The 20,106-nt window shown below is 39.3% G+C and overlaps 4 protein-coding genes across 8 annotated transcripts; 1 reads left to right on the forward strand and 3 right to left on the reverse strand.

Moving 5' to 3' along the window:
* Positions 1 to 13: 13 nt before the first annotated feature.
* LOC104827756 lies at positions 14 to 2,923 on the reverse strand. The gene is made up of 4 exons (XM_010560998.1): positions 2,703 to 2,923; positions 1,336 to 1,524; positions 967 to 1,185; positions 14 to 619 (listed from the first exon to the last, which is right to left on the reverse strand). The coding sequence occupies exons 1-4, from the start codon at positions 2,763 to 2,765 to the stop codon at positions 419 to 421; spliced, it is 672 nt and encodes a 223-aa protein (XP_010559300.1). The 5' UTR covers positions 2,766 to 2,923; the 3' UTR covers positions 14 to 418.
* A 3,485-nt stretch (positions 2,924 to 6,408) lies between these two features.
* Positions 6,409 to 10,786, reverse strand: LOC104827757 (ubiquitin carboxyl-terminal hydrolase 21-like). 2 transcript variants are annotated; one of them, XM_010561000.1, is made up of 9 exons: positions 10,454 to 10,786; positions 9,751 to 10,362; positions 9,391 to 9,511; positions 9,131 to 9,238; positions 8,791 to 8,963; positions 8,343 to 8,672; positions 8,135 to 8,257; positions 7,529 to 8,015; positions 6,409 to 7,049 (listed from the first exon to the last, which is right to left on the reverse strand). In XM_010561000.1, exons 2-9 carry the CDS (start codon positions 10,309 to 10,311, stop codon positions 6,859 to 6,861), a joined length of 2,094 nt encoding a protein of 697 aa, XP_010559302.1. In that variant the 5' UTR covers positions 10,312 to 10,362; positions 10,454 to 10,786; the 3' UTR covers positions 6,409 to 6,858. The 2 variants fall into 2 exon arrangements, with proteins under 2 accessions (XP_010559302.1, XP_010559301.1); XM_010560999.2 differs by having other exon boundaries at positions 9,751 to 10,785.
* Positions 10,787 to 10,912: 126 nt separating this feature from the next.
* Positions 10,913 to 13,750, reverse strand: LOC104827759 (probable ADP-ribosylation factor GTPase-activating protein AGD9). 4 transcript variants are annotated; one of them, XM_010561003.2, is made up of 8 exons: positions 13,575 to 13,750; positions 13,394 to 13,498; positions 13,163 to 13,281; positions 12,147 to 12,585; positions 11,729 to 12,004; positions 11,509 to 11,637; positions 11,298 to 11,402; positions 10,913 to 11,193 (listed from the first exon to the last, which is right to left on the reverse strand). In XM_010561003.2, exons 2-8 carry the CDS (start codon positions 13,412 to 13,414, stop codon positions 10,987 to 10,989), a joined length of 1,296 nt encoding a protein of 431 aa, XP_010559305.1. In that variant the 5' UTR covers positions 13,415 to 13,498; positions 13,575 to 13,750; the 3' UTR covers positions 10,913 to 10,986. The 4 variants fall into 4 exon arrangements, with proteins under 4 accessions (XP_010559305.1, XP_010559303.1, XP_010559308.1 ...); XM_010561001.2 differs by having other exon boundaries at positions 13,471 to 13,750; XM_010561005.2 differs by having other exon boundaries at positions 11,009 to 11,198; positions 13,471 to 13,750.
* Positions 13,751 to 15,587: 1,837 nt separating this feature from the next.
* LOC104827760 (transcription factor MYC4-like) lies at positions 15,588 to 17,969 on the forward strand. Its single transcript, XM_010561007.2, has one exon. The coding sequence runs from the start codon at positions 15,751 to 15,753 to the stop codon at positions 17,656 to 17,658; it is 1,908 nt and encodes a 635-aa protein (XP_010559309.1). The 5' UTR covers positions 15,588 to 15,750; the 3' UTR covers positions 17,659 to 17,969.
* The last annotated feature ends 2,137 nt before the right edge of the window (positions 17,970 to 20,106 follow it).

Below are 20,106 nucleotides of genomic sequence, written 5' to 3' on the forward strand. Positions count from 1 at the left end.
GTTAAGATTCACAAAGGCAGAAATCTCTTATTACTTTTGATTATTCCATTTTATAAAAAGTGTAGGCACTTCCTCTCTAACATATCCCATCTATCCCATTACAGATTTACACGGTAGACCTAAAGACGATAACAAAAACACACACTATGTTTACCATCACAGCCCTCGGTTTTTTGTCTTATTCCCACTTTTGCCCTCCTACAAGGCCTCTATCCCCCCCCCCCTCCCCCGTAGCTTTCTTGCATCACATAAATATACATGAGCTTTGTATATATATATATACACATACATCAAAAGTCCTTTTTGTATGAGAAGGAAAGTAGGGCGCAGCTTGTGTATTAGCTAACCTTCTGAGTATATATCAAGGAACCTGAAAACACTGAGTAACACCGGCCAATCTCTGGGTGCATTGTCCATCTTATCCCATGGGAGATCGGTGAGGAATGCCCTTTCTTCGTTTGGTAATCCTGTAATTACCCGATGTAAGCGGGGGTGTTGATGGACTGAAACTTTGAAGATTCACCATGTTCTTCACTTGCCCCGTGCTGCTGCTCGAATCCTCTGATTCCGTCAGCAGGTGCATCTTCCTCTTCTGGAAGCTTCGAGATGTCCCCACGATCTTTACACATTAGAGAAAAGCTTGTCAGACTATGTTCGGAGTTGGGAAAATGTCACTCAAAAGACTGAAAGTGTGGGAATGCAAAGAGAGAGTGCCCACGTTGAAAGTTTCTTCCTTTTATCTCGGAACCCGAACACAACTCGGACCGGTTAGATCAGAATGCGATATGAGACTTGGAAAAAAATGAGAATGCAGTAAACCGAATGCAAACAAAAGTTGCAAAATTTGTCTTCCTTTTTCTTGGCAGCCAAACAGGTTTGAAATAAAAAAGTTTTGGCAAAGTGTTCCTTCTCCCAAAGGGATTTGCTAAAATTCAACGAGAAAAGGAAAAGAGAAAAAGAAAGTACCTTGCAGCCAAGGGAGCAGAAGCGGAAGCAATCATCGACAAGGCTGCGATAGCAGACATTGCAGGTGTTGGTAACGCCTTTCCCGGGCCTAGGCTGAGGCCTCTCATTCAAGAAGACGACCTTGGCGCTGTTGATCACATATGTCTGGACGCCTGTTATATCCATATACTTCTGTATCTCATTGACCCTTATCACGTCATGATAAGATGACCTCCTTATCTGCAATAGAACCCATTGGAATGAATTCAACAGATGTATACTCATACCAAACGAATGATTACAAGAGAAACAAGCATTTCTCCATGTGCCCCTGTCTACTCATCAAGCAGAGAATGGATGGAAACAGTTTGAAAATGGGGAAGGGCATACCTGAATGGTGCGGTGATCCTTGTGGTGGGAGAGGCAGAGAGAGCAAAGGGGGCCGTCAGTGCAGTCCAAGCAATACATATTGCATTCACTCTTGTGGGAGTCGGCGTGAAACTTGCACTGAACAAAGAAGTGCTCTTTCAGCAAAGGCCTCAGCCATGGCGGCCACTGGTTCTCCTCCTCGTCCGGTCCCTGACAAACACAATTCCACCTTATTCATCACCCAAAGGCCAAAATGCCCGGATCTAACAAATTATTCAGACAGTGACCAAAATCATTTTCTTCCCAAGAAAACAACATCAGCGCTTGAAGTTTAGCAGCCTGTGATAATCACCTTGGGCAAACAGAAACAACCCACATCTGCCACAATACCATTGGATATCTCTATAACACCAGAATTTCTTTCTCAGGCGAATTAAAGATATTCCAGCAAATACCAGGTTCTCTTCAGACAATGACTTTTCTGTTTCCATACAGAAACTTTGCAGCATACACTATTGTTTTACACATTAAGAGCTTTTGACCGTTTGTTGGGGAAAAAACTTTTGCATTTCAGCAAGGACTCTACAGTGAATCAAACTTGCTTTGATAATGGTTTGTTTTCCTTGAGATCTAAAACATTGAGTCAGAGATATGAATCTTTCAATTAAACAAATGCTCCAATGAAAGGAATGGCCGCTCTTGCGGTATAAGTTTCAAATTTGATTCTGTCTTTCTTGTTATTATTCAATTAAAAAGCTTATTTTTTTTTATAAAGGCAATATGTGAGGGAATCGAATATCAGACCGCAAATCAAATTCAAAGAGTATATGTTTTTCGTTGGTCCTATTCGCATTAAACCCAGCAATATTCCATATTCTTGCTAGCCATTTTATGTTATACATTTACCATTCCAGATTATACATGTTTGCGATTTGATGCATTTACCTAAAGAACCCCATTTTATCAACCACGCTATCGGATGCTTCGAGTTTGATTCTCAATGAAAAAAAAAATGTTATATTTACGGAATCAAGCATGGAAAGATGCAAATTTTAAAGTCATTTCCCGATTGTTCAATAAAGATGAAAGCATTGTTCATCAAAGAAACAAAACAGAGCACTTGAAGGGAAACCCGAACTGGACCACTTTAAAAAGCAGACAACTTTTCACATTCCCGATGAAAATTTTCAAATCCAAGCACAACCCAGATCGTGAAATCGATCACCAACGAGGAGTAGATGAGAAAAGACAGAACTCACTAGGACAACGAAACATGGGGGAGAAACAGGGCATCATGTGGAGCAGGAACTGATGAAAAAGAACGACATAATCTGAAGAAGGAAAAGGCCGTAACGGAACTGAAATGCGGCAATTGAGAAGGGAAATACCATGATTCTCCTGTTCTTGGGTTTGATTTCTCTGATCGTATTTTCCTGATCCTCGATTGCCATTTCCTCAGTGCGGTGAAGAAGCAGACTTTTTGCTTCAGCTGGGAGTTTTTTTTGTAATAAGAGAGAGAGGATTTCTTGGAGAGAGGGTTAGAGAGATGAGAAGAGAGGAGAGCAGAGAAGGAGTCGTTCTTATCCGCACAAAGTCGACAACCGAGCCCAAGTCAGATGCGTCGGGTTCAAGGAACCCTCCCTGTCCTTGTCCTCTCCTTCTAATTTCCCTCAACATTTATTCAATTATATTTTATATAGAAATTTAATTTAATTTTTTTTTATTTGTAATAATATCTTTATGTCCTCCTCCGGTCTTATCTCATACAGCACTTTCCTACTTGAAAAAAAAGTTTCCGTCCAATTTTATTCCTCTTTTCGGTAATTTTGAAAGGCTTTTATAGGCGCCACATTCATTGGTATGTAATTATTTCCATTCATATAATATATATATACATGGCCATGATTTATTTTTTTTTGGCAAAGTGGGATTATTGTGTTGGATATTCCAAGTTGAGATCGTTATTGCCCCCATTATTGCGATTGACACCTCATCTCCATCCTTAATTCCATTATATGTTTCTTCGCGTATTTCCATTTGTCCCCCCCCCCCTTCTGTTTTTCTTTTATACCCACTTTTATATATTTATGCACTTTTTAATTATTTTCATAATGTTAAATTATAGAATTATTATTATATTTGGTCGTTGAATGTGAAATCTTAAACTAACATATTATTGGCTTGCCGAAAAACATTAGTAGTTGAATACACACGCGGATTTGATTAAAGAAACAAAACATTAGTAGTTGTTGTTATGGTGAGATAAGAGATTACGTCGTCACTCTCCGGTTTTCATTAGTTCATTGTTTTGTCTTATTTAATTTAATTTTTATTTTAAATTGGGAAAGCATCTTGACATTACATGCAACATTTGACATCATACTTGTCGATACATATCCGTGTGAATGAGTTGTTATAGTTATCGAAGCATATATATCACATAAATTCAAAGCAGAAAATTCATAGTACAAATGAAAAATTGTAGCATTGCAGTGAACTATACGTGGCGACAAACTACTAAATTGGATCACCTAATCCATAATTGTTTATATTTTTTTAATAAAAATAACTAATACAAAATTACATTATGCGTATATTAAGAGATGAAAAGGTGGGCGGACGATTACATAATCAGGCTTTGGCATCTTGTGTACATTTGCAAAGTCGCTGCTAACAACAATTCCAACATGCATCACTTTTGATACGGCAATTCAATGTAAACTAATGCCCACCGGCCTTTGGCCACACACACAGACAAGAAAATACTCACAGTATCGCGAGATTTTATCTTAAGTCATTAAAGAAAAAAGTAAAGTAGATTCAAATATATATATATATATATATATATATATATATATATATATATAATGTGTGTAGGATAAAATATAACTTTATAGGTAACCCGACGGCATGTCTTTCAATGATAATTAATGATTTCATAGAGTAATCACCTCCATGAAACATGCAAATACGATTTGTTGGCCCAATGACAAATTATATTGTTCCTAATCCTAGACCTCACCAACCACATATATACACCCTCTATACACACATACATGAATATTATATATTATATATGGTTTGAATTAAAAGAAAACTAAAACTGTGTATCATAAAATATAATAGAAGGAACATATAGGCTAGCATCAACATTTTAATTACCACGTCATGATAACAACGGCTTGTATTCATGTGTCATGCATGATGAAACATAGAGGACGATGTCATATTATTTTTCAATAAAACCTTTGAAAGCTTTGACTTCTTAATTACTAGTTTATTTATTTGCATGATGATTTCTTAAAGACAGAAATAAAAAAGAGTAAAACGTCTAGTTTTAAAAAGATTCATTTTTCTTGTTGAAAGTTAATTCATGTGACCGCCAAGGTTTTGTAAGAAAATTAAGTTTATTTTTTCAATTAAAATGATATTTTTCGCTGCCCCATTCACCACCAACTTGATGGTTTTCACTTTTGAATTCAAAAATAGTTTAATATATTTGATAGTTTTGTCTCTGCCTTTAGCTAATAGTGTGTAAATTAAGTTTTGTATGTATCGATTCAATTGCGAAATGCGGTCATTTAACCTCACACTAATTTATTCTTCCCTTTACAGTGTTAATCTTTTTTTTATGTCTCTGTGGGCGGTAAGCCCAAATTAATTTATACTTGTTTTGAATAAAATTTTTACATTTTTGCAGTTATATTCCGTACTTTATACATTTATTAATGAACATATTCATATCCCATAGTTTCATTATTGTAATATATAATGCAATGATAATCTGCTGAAAAAAAAAGATATAGATTTCAACTTGATCCTTATCTCCTACAAATTGAAATTAACCATACTACTGCATAAGAAAATTTTATTTGGACTTTTATTTGAAGATTATGTAAGTCAGAGTTGAAGCACTTGGACCGACGCCGCACGCCATCTCTGACCTTGAAACCACACGCCTTCGGTGGGGCCCAACTCCCTCTATTTTCCATTTTTTTTCATATATTAATATTTCATCACGGACCCTACCCAAAAAAGCTACTAAATTTTATATATATATATATATAAAAGGAATAACCATCCAAATTGTCAATTTCTGTCGCCTAGATTTACATAGATTGGTCGTAATAACTATTTAAATAATATCTGACAATCGATCCATTCAATCCATATAGCATTGATTCTTTTTTTTTTTTTAATATAAATATATTGGTTAAAAACAAGCGATAGAGTGTAATACGTTTATGTTTTTAAAAAATATATAAATCCACGTATTAATTGTGAAGCCCCAAACTGGAATTACTCGGTCGTGTATGACGTTCAGTTATTGGCTAAGAATCGGTCAGCCCGAACCGGACGAAACCTGTGAAGTGAACCGGCCAAGAGAGGCGGCGGCTTCCTGACTCCTCTCCTCTGACCGCTGACTGAAACGGCCACAAAGTGTACGGAAACACCCTGGATATGTCTTCGTACGGTATTTTCCACAAATCTTGGATCTATACCTCTGACAAAGTACTATGTCTGTCTATGTCCATGAATTCCATATTGATAAATTATACTCTAAACATTGTGTAAATCCAAAAAACATTTAATTATATGTTTTTTTAAGCTCTTTCGAAACTTTTTTAAACTACATTTTTCTTTTTGTTGTCTAAATTTTAATATGAGATAGGCCGACCTATCAACACGGCCAACTTGCAAATTAAAGCAGACGAAATGCATGATAGAGTAAGTTTTTCAATTCCATTATAATATAGTATTATAATGTATTTTCGAAACTTTACAACAAAAAAGAGACATACTTCTCGAAACTCAGGACCAACTTGCCCTATATGCACCTTGTCTTTTTGTATTTGCTTTTAACTAATATTATTCGTCGGGCCAAGAAGGTTTACCTAGAAATATCTCGGAAATAATCAGATATGATATATCAAATTATAAACATCTTGGAATTCTTCTTCTCGTGTAATGAATTCATTTAGTTTCGATTTCTCAACGGACACCGCTCAAAACGTGTAAAAAAAAAAAGGGTTCTCAATGCGATTTATAGTATGGTTGGGCTGAGGCCTAATAAAGATACCAAGCCCACAATAATAATACGAGAAAGATCGTAAAACTGACAAAAATCCTTCGGGAGGGTTCATGAGGGCACAAGTGAATCACCTCAATGGAACAACAGCACATTTTTTTTAATAAACCAACGACATCTTACGATGTGCCCAAATACCAAAAACCAATCTCTCTCTTTTTTACCACACACAGTCCTTCGGACGCACGCGGTGATAAACCTTAGAGAGTGAAATCGAACCTATAACCTCTTGACACTTTAACACTAACCACTGCACACCAGGTCCCGAAGGACACCAAAAACCAATCTTATGACATCAGACCAAAAAACCCTAATAAAATCCAATCTAATCTTATAGCAAAACTTATCGCCCTCTCTCCACTCACTCTGATAAACCAATCATCATATGTTAGATTTCCTTACCTAACCTAAACTAAAAGGAGGCAATCTCAAAAACAGAAAAAGGGCATTCTACACTACAACCGGTGAAGACGAGACCTACGAGCAGCGGCATTCGTTTTCTTTCTTTTTGTCGGAGAATCAGTCTCAAGCTGAAGCTGCATTCTCCTTCTCTGGGAAGGTCGGCTCTCGATGCTTCTGAACGCTATGTCCCTTTCTACAGCTTCCGGTACCGTCTTCTTTCTCAGCTGAATCTGTAATTTTCCCTCTGCAATTCAGACATCAACTTCCATACATTAGGGCGGGGCATTATCAAAAATACCCTTAAAATGCTACTTCTACTTCAAGACCTACCCTGGTCACATGTGACCAATGTGACCGAAATATAGTATGGTCACATTTTGATTTTTATCGATTATAACGTTAAATTTATGGTGATCACACTAATTCATTATGTTCATACCTTGTATATCTTACTAATCATTTGATTAAAACATCATAAATTTAACGTTATGAACAATGAGATCAATATGTGACCACACTATATTTCGGTCACATTGGTCACATGGTCACAAGGGTAGGTGTTGAAGTTGAAGTAGCATTTTAAGGGTATTTTTGATATAATGCCCATTAGGGCTATAGGGTGTTAATTAGAACGAAAAAAAAAAACCTGTACTGTAATATCAATAGACCGACAAAACATAAAGCGCGTCTTAATAATATGCGAGAATAAAGGCAGGCATGTACCTTGGTGTATTTTAGAACAGGCTTGGCTCCGGGCCTCAGGCACAGGGACACATGCATTGTTGATGGCCGCTCTATCCCCGCTAAGGTATGAGTTGGATAAATCTTGGAGATGGGACTCGATGCACAGTCTGTCATAATCTTCAGCCTCAGGTGGCTCAAAAGCATCGGTAAAGGGAGAGACAATGCTGTTTGATTCCGCTGAATGAAACACATCTTCCTGTGGCTCGGGACAACAGGAAGCAGGATTTTCCATTGATCGAAACGTTTCTTCAACCCTAGATTTATCGATGTCCTCATCACTGTGATCAGATACAAACTCTCTGCAGGCAGGATCAAGCACCGATTTTCGGGAGGAACTCGGAATGTTTGCTCCGCATAATGGCTTAATCCGTTCAAAAACACTAGAGAACCACAGAGTTCTCTCTCTGGCATAAAACAGAATGTATGCATCCTGTGATAGCACGCAACCTTCTTCGATTCTCGTTACCTGTCAAGGGTTCGCAACAGAATAAAAAGTTCATTGATTGAAGACGTCATTCTTAAATAAATAATCCATGAGCCATTAGTTACAACACTCAAATCAATTGAATTCACTAACTATATTACCCGCGAGTCATCAAATTTATGCCATGTCTCGTGAGCAGACCTCACATACGAGACGTAATGACCATCAGTTAGTGAACTCCCAAGATGCTCCACAAGTGCATATAGATGGTAGGTTGTAGAAACCTGAAGAGACAAATGAAGTGTCAAAAATTAAGTCTTAAATGCTTGCAAATAAAGATTGCAGAAGAGCCTCGATGAACTGACATACTTCATTTTCTTCACTGCCACTCATGTAAGGCCATAAGTCCAACTCCAAGGGGATATTCACATGCTTCAAGATCTTCTCCGTAGAAAATCCATCATTCTTGAATCTCTTCAGATGGAATGTGGCTACCAGCGGCAACTTGCTGAGAGCGAGTTGCTTCTCCTTTGAAACTTTTTTCTTGCAACTATCACATGTTAACAGGTTTTCAAGCTTTTCCACACGGGTAAAAGATTCTAGTGCACTTGGAAGGTCATCCACATCGTCAATTCCCAAACTCAGGCAGAGGGAAGTTTCAAATGTATCAGAAAAGGAATTGCAATTGCAGCAACGCAGCTGAAAAGAGTACATCCGAGGTTTCAACAAATGAGCACACATTTCCCATAAACATATTTTGTCTACACAGGAAGTTGCGTAAACATGAAATCAGAAAGATGGTTTGGACATTTCTTACCCTACTGACCAGACGACCACCAAAAACATCTTGAACAATGTTGACACCTTGAGAAGAGACATATCTAAACCTATTCAAAGGATCCAAACAACATCTCTCCAACTTATCTAGAAATGACTGTAGGAACTCGTGGGCATCTTCTTGATAGTATCTCTGGAAGGCCGATGAAATTTCTGTGATAGTTAAGGATAACCCGCACATCGGAAACAAAACATATGCAGTGAAAGCAAGATGTTCAGCTAAATCAATCAACTCTAATGACAGTCCATAAATAAAGAATAGGAATACTAGGTTCTAAATGAACATAATTTTTCTGAATCATATCAGATGAGAAGGATACGATTAAGATTGTCAAAAAATCGAACAGGAGAGATTTGATCTCCTGAAGATCTCAATGCAATCTCAATATGATCTTGTAGAACCTGCATAAGACAGAACTCATTGGCACCTGAAAGTCCAAAGCAAAAATAAAAAAAAATCAGCAACCCTGATCCCAAAACCATAAGATAGTTACAACTGCATTGGAATATTAATAAACAAGGGACCAACTAAATCAGAACAGAAAGGAGACTTCGAGAAAGCGGTAGTCATAGACCATACAAGTACAGGGCCTTGAATACTTCCATGAATATAGGCTCTCGATGAGGGGTACAGTATGGGTGAAGCACTGCAGGACCGCATTCATGAAGCAAGTGTTGCCTAAATTCAATAGCCCAGCACCCTGCCGGCATCAATCATCAAACGATTAAATAATCAAAGAGTATTGAAATTGCAAGTAAATACGTGGATCAGTGAAAGATGCAAGCAATTAAAAAAAAAAAATTCACGTGAACATGTTCAATGCTTAAACGATCCAACTAAAGGTTAGCAATGCATGCCATTGTCAGCTTAATTGTCAAAAATAAACTATGGAACCAAACTGATTTTGGACAAAGTAAATGTAGAAGAAAAGGCACATACAACGCCAGTGGGTACAATCTTCCAAAGTTCCTGTTGAGGAACCGACAAGGTAGACCGCAATGAATTCGAGCCCAGTTCGGTCAGCACCACAGACCCACCTGGTCGGTGATTACCTGTCCGATAAGACGTATACAAGTCTCCGGAAGCATCATCCTTTTCGCCCCGAGCGTTAAGAGAATTCTGAATTTGTATAAAAGTGTTGACCCCGCAATCACTCGCAGGCAAAATCCGAGTCTCTGGCGTTAAGTGAGAACGCAAGCCCTCTCTGTTCTGGAAACCCACATAACAAGGCGGCATAATAGGATCAACAAGGGTTTCTTGCCACGAATAAGAACAAGACCCGTCTAGGTTTCTAAGCTTATCCAGGGATTCAGTCGGAGCGGAAGGCTGATCATCTAGATCTGACGATAAGAGAGCAAGTGACTGGGCAACAAGGGCTCTGATCGGCGCCGTCGTCGAAGGCTCATCTAGGGTTTCCACAGAATGGGCCAATTGCGGCGAACAGAAGCTCTCGCGTGACATCGGAAAAGGCGGGCCAGCGAAGTTGACAATTCCACTCATTATGGCCAAAACCGGCGAATACCCGGTTCGATTCAGCCGAAGAACGGAGTCCTACGAACAAAGAAAAAGAGAAAGCTAGGGTTTTCGAACGGGAGAAGTAACGGTATCAAACGATAGGGAATGTGAGAGGCAAAAAAAATACAAAGGAGAAATCGGCTTTGGCTCCTTGAAGAAGACAGAACTTATGATCGAATCCAATCCAAAGACTGGGAATCTATATATTGGAAGCAGAGGGATTTGGAGGGAACAAGAAAACCGAGTGAAGGTGGAGTTTTGAAAGAGGAGGGAAACTTAACCGTCTTTCGGCTTATGGGTTAACCTCCATGGATGGATTTCACAGTAGGAGGCTCTTGCGCTTAATTACGGGTTTTTGTTTAACCATGGCTACTCTTCAACTGTATTTTCCCAGTAGAGATTTTAACATGATTAATTACGCCAGCCGCTTAACAGAATCAAATATTATCATTAAAACAGGTATTTAATGTAACTCTATCTCATCACCCAAAATTCCTGTTGAGCATATAATTAATTTATTTTTTTAATTTGAAACGATAATTCTAAAACCGATAATTCCGGCTGTTTTTCTTTTTTTGGAAAAAGATAAACATCGATAAATTATATGTTTTGACTATGACAATAGTTACAGTTCATAGTTCATACGATGTCAATCTCTCTCTATAACTGAAAATCCCGAAACAAGAGGAAAACGAAGAGAGAGACTGAGGTTATTAATGAAGCTGTTTTTAAAAAAATAAAAAAATAAAAGGAAAAAATATTAAGGATTCTGTCCTGAAGATCAGTGAAAATGTCGGAGGCCAAGGAACCAAGCTTCTTCTTGGTTTCACCTGCAATGTTAACCAGCGACGACAAATCTTGCTGCGCCTGTTCTTGTTCACCAAACCCAACACACATGTTATTGCCATTGCCTTGCCAGATCTCCGAGACCATATTCCAAAATAAACCAGCTGAGATGGAAGATTAAATACCTGGAAAGAAAGTCGGTTGATGAGATCGCTTGCAGTTATGTCAACTGATGATGAATCATCTCTCCCAAGTCCAAAAAGATCAGCACTTGATATAGCTGCCGACCCCTGTTCATCGTTCATTCATTCGTGTCTGTTGTTTTAGAAACCAATCCCACCCAAAAATCAAGACTCCATTTCTTTTTTATTAACAACCAAATGCATAAGAACGAACCGAGAACTTCTCAAGGGTAGCTCTTGTTTCATGATCACCAGCAGCCCTGCTCTGCTCCCCGAAATACTGTGCTGAAGATATGGACTTTGCGCTTGAGAACTTCTTTCTCGCTTCATCACTCTCCTCAACCTTTTTAAGAACTTGCTTTTAGCTGGAATTTAGGCTTATATACTACTATAGCTTCTGCTTGAGAGTTTCTATCAAAGGAATTACAACTTACTCGAACTTTGGAGGAGCCTGAACTCGATTTCTTTTGGAAACCGTTTTCCATTTCAAATTCTGCAAAGAAATTTGACGACTTTGGTGGAGCGACATGGCTAAGGACTTGTGCTCCACTCTGCCCTCCTCCTGTTTGCATCTCTTTTTCAACATACCCAAACCGAGATGCAAATGATGGACCAGCTGCTGATGAAGACCTGCTGTTGTTAGCTGAGGATGCTGCAGTAACAACTGGGGCAGGTTCTTCCGGTTTCTGATCGTATAAATTTTCACTCCGCTGCATTTTTGCAACAAAAACATAACAATCGAGAAAGGTTAACTCAAACCCCGTTTCAAAACATTCACAGAATTAAAGGAGCTACCTTCCATCCTAGTCCGAACAAGAGAACAGAGTAGTCTTAAAACTATCGGAATCTTACCTTAGTAGTAAGCTTCCGTGCTCCGAGGCCCCCAGCCCTTCCCGTCTTTTTTGCAACAAGAGGCTTCTTAACAACGCTAGAGACAACTGTACGAGAAGCTTTTGGTGAAGAGGAGACATCGGGTGTGTCTTGTTTCGCAGAAAAACTCTCTTTAGAAGGTTCATCTGCCTTAACAGCAAACGAAAACCCATTAGACGCCTCTGCTGGCAGAGAGGCAGAGACCGGTGATGATGGCAGAGCAGTCTCTTCTGCCATGGCTTTAGCAACTTCCTTGACGAGAATCTGTCTATACAAATCAGCAGCTCTCGAGGTGTACTTAGACTCAATTTTGCCACCGTCGGTCCATCCATGTTGCTTAAAGAACACTTGAGCACGGTTGTTGCCACCAAACATCATTGTTCTAAGCTGTTCAGGACTCCACGAGTCTAAGTTCGTAGACCTTCAAGCAAAGGAAAAAATCGAAAGGACAATGCAGACAAGTGACTCAGAACTATTTGGCCATATTCATTCCGATCAACCATGTTCTGTCAGCATATAGTAGAGATCACATGTTGGCCAGCTCCTTCCTAAGAAAATGGCACTTGAAGACTGGATGGAAATCCAACTGGGAGAACCAATTTTCATGTTCTGAAACAGCCCGATGAATTCTATGCGAGCAGGTTACAAGATACCGTGGAGTGAGATCCATCAAATGACATGGAAGACAGAACAAAATCAAACAAACAAACGATCAATGCGTGTCGAGAATATGAAAGTATTATCTACCATACCGAATCACAATACTCGAACAGTTAGTTAGACCCAGAAGCATGTGAATGAGTAGCTACAAAATAGGGGCTGAAAGGGAAAAGTCAATGAATCCTACACAGAGAAGCTCTTGAGAAAACCATACCTATCGTGCCATAAACCCTTACCAAGAGTGACGAATTCCTACTGTTCTAAGCAGTAATAAACCCGATCGAACCAGTCAAACACTGAACAATATAGAAATGGTGTTTCTCGAAATCCGAAATTACCTCACGAAGCTGATGTGAACACCAAGACTCCGATGAACAGCAGAGCAATCGATGCAAAGAAACACACCATAAGTAACCGATGCCCATGTCGGATTCTTCGCACTACAGTCGATGCATATCTACAACCCCGAGAAAGCAAAACAGGATCAGCACAAGAGAACATAACTTAATCGAAGATCCGATCATACCAACCCAGATCTGAACGAGATATACAAAACCAGAGAGATAAACCTCGGACAACCAAAGACCCATATCAAGGACCACAAACACAAGAGAAACCCATTGCAACGAGCTTGATGAGACCGAACCTTGTTCTCAGATTTTGCTTTCAATTTTCTGAAAACAACATTCTTGTCGGTAAGATTCTCAGACGCCATCACAACAGAAACCTAAAGAGAGTTTATGGATTTACAAGGGGGTCGATCGATCCTCTAAAAAAACGAAATCTGAAGAGGTGATGATGGATGGATCACCTCCTATGGCAACCTACACGAGAGTAAAAAGCAACAACAACAAAAATCGAGAAATGAAAGAAATTCTCTCTTCGTTTTTACATCCAAAAAAAAAAAATCTCTTCGTTTTGTTTCTTTTTTCCCTCCTCAAGTCCTGCGTTCCATTTATGAAAAAAAGATTTTTTTGTACCAGACAGAGAATGATACCCCGATATGCACCTTAAATTTACGGAAATGCCACTGAGGTATTCAGAGTTAGAAACGGCAGAGCGTGTGCAATCCCGTTTCAGGAACAACATGACGTTAAAAGCTGAACCAAGCGAACGTCGCCTAGTTTGCATGACCCCTTTTCAATACCACTGAATGGGTCAAATTCTCATCAGTGGGCCTAATCCACCCATACCAGGCCTGGCCCATCGGATAGAAGCCCCGGTGAACTATATTTAAAATTATTTATCTATAAATACCCTGGAAATTGCGATAGCATTGGGTTTCTCTAAAGCAGTAATTACTAAAGTTTCTCTAAAAATAATGTAAATCAGGTTTTATTATGAATTAGAATAAGTTTAGTCATAGCCAAGTTATTTGATTCACAGGGTACCTACCTATGATAAATGTCACCTATATTATATATACATATATCATTTATATGCTGTACAAAAATATACAATATCACAGTTCATGTCATCTAAATAAATATTTATCATTTTATTTAGGCTCTATACAAAAATATGTACAATATCATGTTTATACAAAATAAAGTAAATCTCCGTATACAAAATATATAAAAATAAAAAAATAATAACATAATCCTAAGTAACTATGTAGTCGCATAAGTATAATTATTGTGTCCTAAATATTAGTTACACAAGTATAATTATTTTGTGTGTGTGTAACAAATCAAATACGCAACCTCCCTTTCAAGAAGGCATTCTGATATTGCCCATTTTAAATTACATGCAAAAGTGACAGTGACCAAAAAAAAAAGATAAAGTATGAATGTAAATTTATTTTAGAATAAATGTAAATTTGGATGTGATTTTAAAAGGGTAATTTCGGATAAAAATGTCATTACCATGGGTGGCACATTTGTAGAATTCCCGAGTATTAAAAAGCCACAACGGCACGAATATTCCCACTCAACACCTTTCTATGCACGTTACATATGCATCATAAATGTTTGCTTCACATTATTTGAATTATTGAGCCATGTGTCACATATATATATATATATATAATATGTATAAAACCATGCCGAAATTCTGTAATCGAATAATGTAGATAAAAAGTCTTGGTTTGTTTATTATATTGTTCAAATTGTCTTGCAAGTCTGGCAAAAAGGTTTTGTTGTTTTGTGTAATAAAATAACAAATTATTACTGTGAAGTAATCACCAAGTGGAGGGTGATACCATGTTTGTTATTACACTTTCTCCACGTGAACTGCGTGGACCGGAGACATTGAGCCGTCGAATGCGTCCATTCAACCACACAATTGTTACATATACCCTTTTGATTTTGTTTTTGTTTTTTTGTCACAGATATCTATTATATTACTCTAGGACACATATGCCTCCTTTATTTAATAATATTTTCCTTCAATCGTGCTTATCAATACGATTAGCGAGGGAAAAAAAGGAAAACGACGAATGGTGGGACATAATAATTTAATAAACACCAACATCTGAGAACAAGAAAAAAAAACACGCGCAAATATATTCTCCTATTAGTTAGGAACTTGAGAAGTTTGTGTCTTAACTCAATCACTGACAAGTTTTATTCAGAACATCATATTCAATCTTTAATTTGGAAAACTAATAAAGTGTTTGCATTTTTTTTTTTGAAATTAAGAGCTTCATAATGCGAGAAAAGTGAATTTTTAAGTATTAATTATATTAATCTGTTTGATTTAACGATTTTTGTCATTGAATAAATGAGTAATTGTTGACGAGAAAAAAAAAAGAATAACAATGAGCTGTCAGAAAAATAAATAACCGCAGAATCTCTCCAAAACTCCGCATAATATCACCAACTCCATTTCCCGAGCTTCCTTTCCATCTCTCCTCTTCTTTTTCTCGCCGTAAAGTTTATACCTTTAACGGTATCCGCCATAATCGACAGGGAGACTGGGTCCTCTCATGACCGATTACCGTCTCAACGGGTCAACCAACGGCACAACGGCGTCGATTAATCTGTGGACCGCCGCCGACGACTCATCGGTGATGGAAACCTTCATCGGCTCTGATCACTCTTCTCCCTGGCCACCTGCTCCTCCTCCGCAGCAATTATCCGGCGACGGTGGGCATCCCCAACAGCCGCCGACGGCGGCGGCGCAGTCGCAGTTCAACGAGACTCTCCAGCAGCGGCTCCAGGCCTTGATCGAAGGCGCGCCAGAGACCTGGACCTACGCGATTTTCTGGCAGCTGTCGTACGACTTCGACGCTGCCGGCGGAACGGCCTTGCTCGGATGGGGTGATGGGTACTACAAAGGAGAAGAGGATAAGGGGAAGAGCAACATACGTTGTTCTCCGGAGAGTGCGGCTGAGCAGGAGCACCGTAAGAGGGTTATACGGGAGCTAAACGCCCTGATTTCCGGCGGAGCCGTGGCTGGAGCTTCCGAAGATGCCGGAGACGAGGAAGTCACCGACACAGAGTGGTTCTTCTTGGTGTCGATGACTCAGAGCTTTCTGAACGGAACTGGATTTCCGGGACAAGCGTTCTTAAACTCGCGTACGATCTGGCTTTCCGGGTCGGATGTGCTCGCCGGGTCGGGTTGTGAGCGAGCCCGACAGGGTCAAATCTACGGGTTGCATACGCTGGTGTGTATTCCGTCGGAAAACGGCGTTGTGGAGCTGGGGTCGACGGAGGTGATTCAACAGAGCTCGGATCTGATGGAAAAGGTCAATACTTTGTTCAATTTCAACAGCGGTGGTAGCGAAGCGGGTTCTTGGGCGTTCAATCTGAACCCGGATCAGGGAGAAAACGATCCGGCTTTTTGGATCAGCGAGCCCACCACCGGAATCGAATCGGGTAACATGGCTCCGACGGCGGCGATCAATAACGGTAATTCCAACTCTCATCAATTGACCAAGCCTGGACAGTTTGAGAACGGCAGCTCGGTGGAGAACCCTAGGCAGAATCCACAGGGTTCGTCTGTAGATCGAGATTTGAATGTCTCGAGTTCAGGGCTGGATCAAAACGGAAACTATTCAGATGGGTCGCGGCCGAAATCGGGCGAGATTCTGAGTTTCTGCGGGAACAAGAACGGGAATGGAGGCGGGTTGTCGGGTAAAACCCGTATTGTGGCGGGAGAGAACAAAAAGAAGAGATCTCCGGTGTCAAAGAGAAGTAACAACGAGGAAGGGATACTTTCTTTCACAAGCGGCGCTGCTCTTCCCTCCTCCGCGGCAAAATCCGGCGACTCGGACCACTCTGATGTAGAAGCTTCGGTGTACAAGGAAGCAGACAGTGGTAGAGTAGTGGAACCGGAGAAGAAGCCGAGAAAACGAGGACGAAAACCGGCCAACGGTAGAGAAGAGCCGCTGAATCACGTAGAGGCGGAGAGACAGAGAAGAGAGAAGCTCAACCAGAGGTTCTATTCCTTGAGAGCATTGGTCCCTAACGTGTCCAAGATGGACAAGGCGTCCCTTCTGGGAGACGCCATATCATACATCAATGAGCTGAAGTCCAAGGTGCAAAAGGCCGAATTCGATAAAGGGGAGCTGCAGAAGCAGCTAAGGGAGCTACGGAAGGGAGTCTCGGGGAAAGACCAAAAGGGTCTGAATCAAGATTCGGGTCCGTCCGTAGAAACGGAAATTGACGTGAAGATCATAGGTTGGGACGTGATGATACGGATACAGTGCAGCAAGAAGAACCACCCGGGTGCTAAATTCATGGAAGCCCTCAAAGAGTTGGACTTGGAAGTGAACCATGCCAGTCTCTCTGTGGTGAATGATTTCATGATCGAGCAAGCCACCGTGAAAATGGGGAGCCGGTTTTTCACGCAGGATCAGCTAAAGACGGCTCTAATGGCAAAAGTCTCGTGAAACCCTCAAAATCTCGTAGGAGATGGTAAGTGGAAGCAGATCATATCTCTAGAGGGTAATAATGCTTTGATCTTTTCACAACATCATCTAATGTATAGTAGTTGTAAGTATCCATTTTGCAGTACCCGCTTGTTGTTCATTAGGAGAGTTTCTAGTTCGGGTTTTAATGGGGCATTGAATGATGATCTCGGATCTTAGTGAACGAAGCCTTTGGTTGTGTTCTGTTGCCCCTCTCTAGTAATTAATTAGTGTAACTACGTGTGAATCGGTATGGCTTTTTAGGAAGAATAAACAACTTATGTGGTGAAATCTCCCTTGATTCGCTTTCTTGGGTGCGTAAAAGGGTCACGAATTCTGAGCTCTCGTGGATCATTGGATGCATATAATATATGATAACAAACGATGAACAGATATTGATGGTTCACTGAATCATAAACGTGACGACAAAAATGAAAAAGGAAATACGTGGGATCGTGCCGTTTGTCCTTTTAGAATCGTGGGGTCACTTGGGAAACAATTTAATCATGCCAAAACAAATTATTTCCACGTTTTGATAAGAAGAAATCAGAAGCGCTAGTGCTTTCGTTGAGCCATAATAATGTGTGATGGAGACGCACCAAAATGAGAAAGGGTCACACCCCAAGATTTATTATAATATGAATAATTCGAAAGATCAAAGATGGCAACGTAAAAAGTTACCTCCTTTTAAGAATATGCTTGGGCGGGTCGAAGTTTTTTATTTTAGGGATCCACTGTCAAGCCCTTTTGCTATTAATATCTCTTATATAAGTTTACATATCTTATCTACATGTACAAAACAACACAAGCATGCATGCAAATACATTCGCAATGTTGTGTATACAAATACTATATACATTATGCTGCGATTTGTTTCATGTAACGCCATAAAAACATATCAGAAACCCAGTTGGGATTTTCTCCAGAAACCGAAAAATTTCCTCCAGAAATGCCATTTTCCCCAGAAAGTTGGAACCTTTATTCCCCAGAACCAAAAACAGTAAGTAAGCATGATCAACAACTGCGGAAGCAAACGAATCACTAAACGATGCATATATTCAAGAAGATGAAGAAGAGCATCCCCATCGAACGCAGGCTCGTCAGATCCTTTGGCATGCGAAGGGACTGGAGTTTCAAGGACCCCACTGAACGATGAGTGTATTTATCATCTCTCAAAAATATATATATATATATATATATATATATGGGTTTAAAATATACTTAGTGATACGTATATGGACATACGTTACCTAACCGAACCGAGTCTTTTTCAAAACCAAACTCAAACTCCCGAACAAAACCCCGGTTCAATCCGGGTTTTTTTTCAACCCCATCAAACCAACCCATTGTTCTCGCCGCGGTTTTTGGCGGGCGGCCCTCAATCTCCGACGTCAAGTGGCCTCTTTTTTCCTTTACTCAGCCCATCATGGGAGGACTCCTTAATCCATTTTCCCTTTAAACTTTAATTGTTACTTTCTTGTTTTGTGTTATGTGATATATCTGATCTTAGGTGGAAATCTGTAACATGCCTGATGATAATGTAACGTCATAAGTTACAAGACAATGTATAACACTTGCAATTTTCTAAACTTTAATTCTAATATTGTCAAGTTATGAAATCTTTCATATATATGGTGTGCACACAATTCACTTTTATGTTTATATATATATAACTAGAATAGTATAACTTAATATAGAAGCAACTTGAAACAAACTTCCATTACATTCAAGAAAAATACTCCAATATACCGTCATTGATATCGGTTGAATGTTTGTGTTCGTGAAGGATGGATTTAGACCGTCTTTGTAGCTTTGTTCCTCGTTGATAAATGGAAGAGAGAGAGAGAGAGAAGAGGAAAATAAATTTGTTTCATATACCCTTTTCGTTTTTTTTCACTTAATTTAATTTCAGAAAAATAATTTACTTATTTTACCAATTTCTGTCTTCCATGATTGATCAAGTTGGCAACTTGCAGCGTCACTTATCCAAATGGGGAGAGAGGCATACCTTGCGAGAAGTGTAATTTATGAAATTTCCCATTTCACTTTTTATAGTTTGTCAAATCGAATAGAATGTATTATCGAGATGGAGAATTCATGGTGCCGTGACTACAAAAATTGACGTATTATTAGTTTCTAAAGAATTGAGCTTATATTATATTATATTTGTTCTGAAACAGAGAGTAGTAGTGGTAATAGAAGTCGACAGGCTACCCTCTCGAAAGAAAAAAGAAATCGACATGTGTATGTATGCACTTTATAGTGATGTGGAGGGTCCCAGATCTCACAGGGTGGCTTCATCTTCTGTTTTCTTGTTTTTTTTCTTTTTGGGTAAAACGGCGCACACTTTTAAACCCTTTGCTGAAAATGGAAGGATGGTCGATCTGTTAAACATCCTATGCGTATATTATATAGTCTGTAGTCATGGAA

The sequence above is a fragment of the Tarenaya hassleriana genome, unplaced genomic scaffold (assembly GCF_000463585.1).
Source record: "Tarenaya hassleriana unplaced genomic scaffold, ASM46358v1 Cleome53, whole genome shotgun sequence".
NCBI classification, from domain to species: Eukaryota; Viridiplantae; Streptophyta; class Magnoliopsida; order Brassicales; family Cleomaceae; genus Tarenaya; species Tarenaya hassleriana.

Bases quoted from the DNA above. Each gene is read 5' to 3' on its own strand.
- LOC104827756 (XM_010560998.1), bottom strand. From the start codon at position 2,765: ATGGCAATCGAGGATCAGGAAAATACGATCAGAGAAATCAAACCCAAG. The intron at 1,525-2,702 runs GTATTTCCCTTC...TGTGTTTGTCAG, and splicing joins CCAAGAACAGGAGAATCATG to GGACCGGACGAGGAGGAGAA. The intron at 1,186-1,335 runs GTATGCCCTTCC...GTTCTATTGCAG, and splicing joins AGGATCACCGCACCATTCAG to ATAAGGAGGTCATCTTATCA.
- LOC104827757 (XM_010561000.1), bottom strand. From the start codon at position 10,311: ATGAGTGGAATTGTCAACTTCGCTGGCCCGCCTTTTCCGATGTCACGC. The intron at 9,239-9,390 runs GTATGGTCTATG...TTGGACTTTCAG, and splicing joins GTATTCAAGGCCCTGTACTT to GTGCCAATGAGTTCTGTCTT. The intron at 8,673-8,790 runs GTAAGAAATGTC...TACTCTTTTCAG, and splicing joins GTGGTCGTCTGGTCAGTAGG to CTGCGTTGCTGCAATTGCAA.
- LOC104827759 (XM_010561001.2), bottom strand. From the start codon at position 13,539: ATGGCGTCTGAGAATCTTACCGACAAGAATGTTGTTTTCAGAAAATTG. The intron at 11,638-11,728 runs GTAAGTTGTAAT...GTTCTTAAAAAG, and splicing joins CAGGCTCCTCCAAAGTTCGA to GTTGAGGAGAGTGATGAAGC. The intron at 11,403-11,508 runs GTTCGTTCTTAT...AACGATGAACAG, and splicing joins CTACCCTTGAGAAGTTCTCG to GGGTCGGCAGCTATATCAAG.
- LOC104827760 (XM_010561007.2), top strand. From the start codon at position 15,751: ATGACCGATTACCGTCTCAACGGGTCAACCAACGGCACAACGGCGTCG.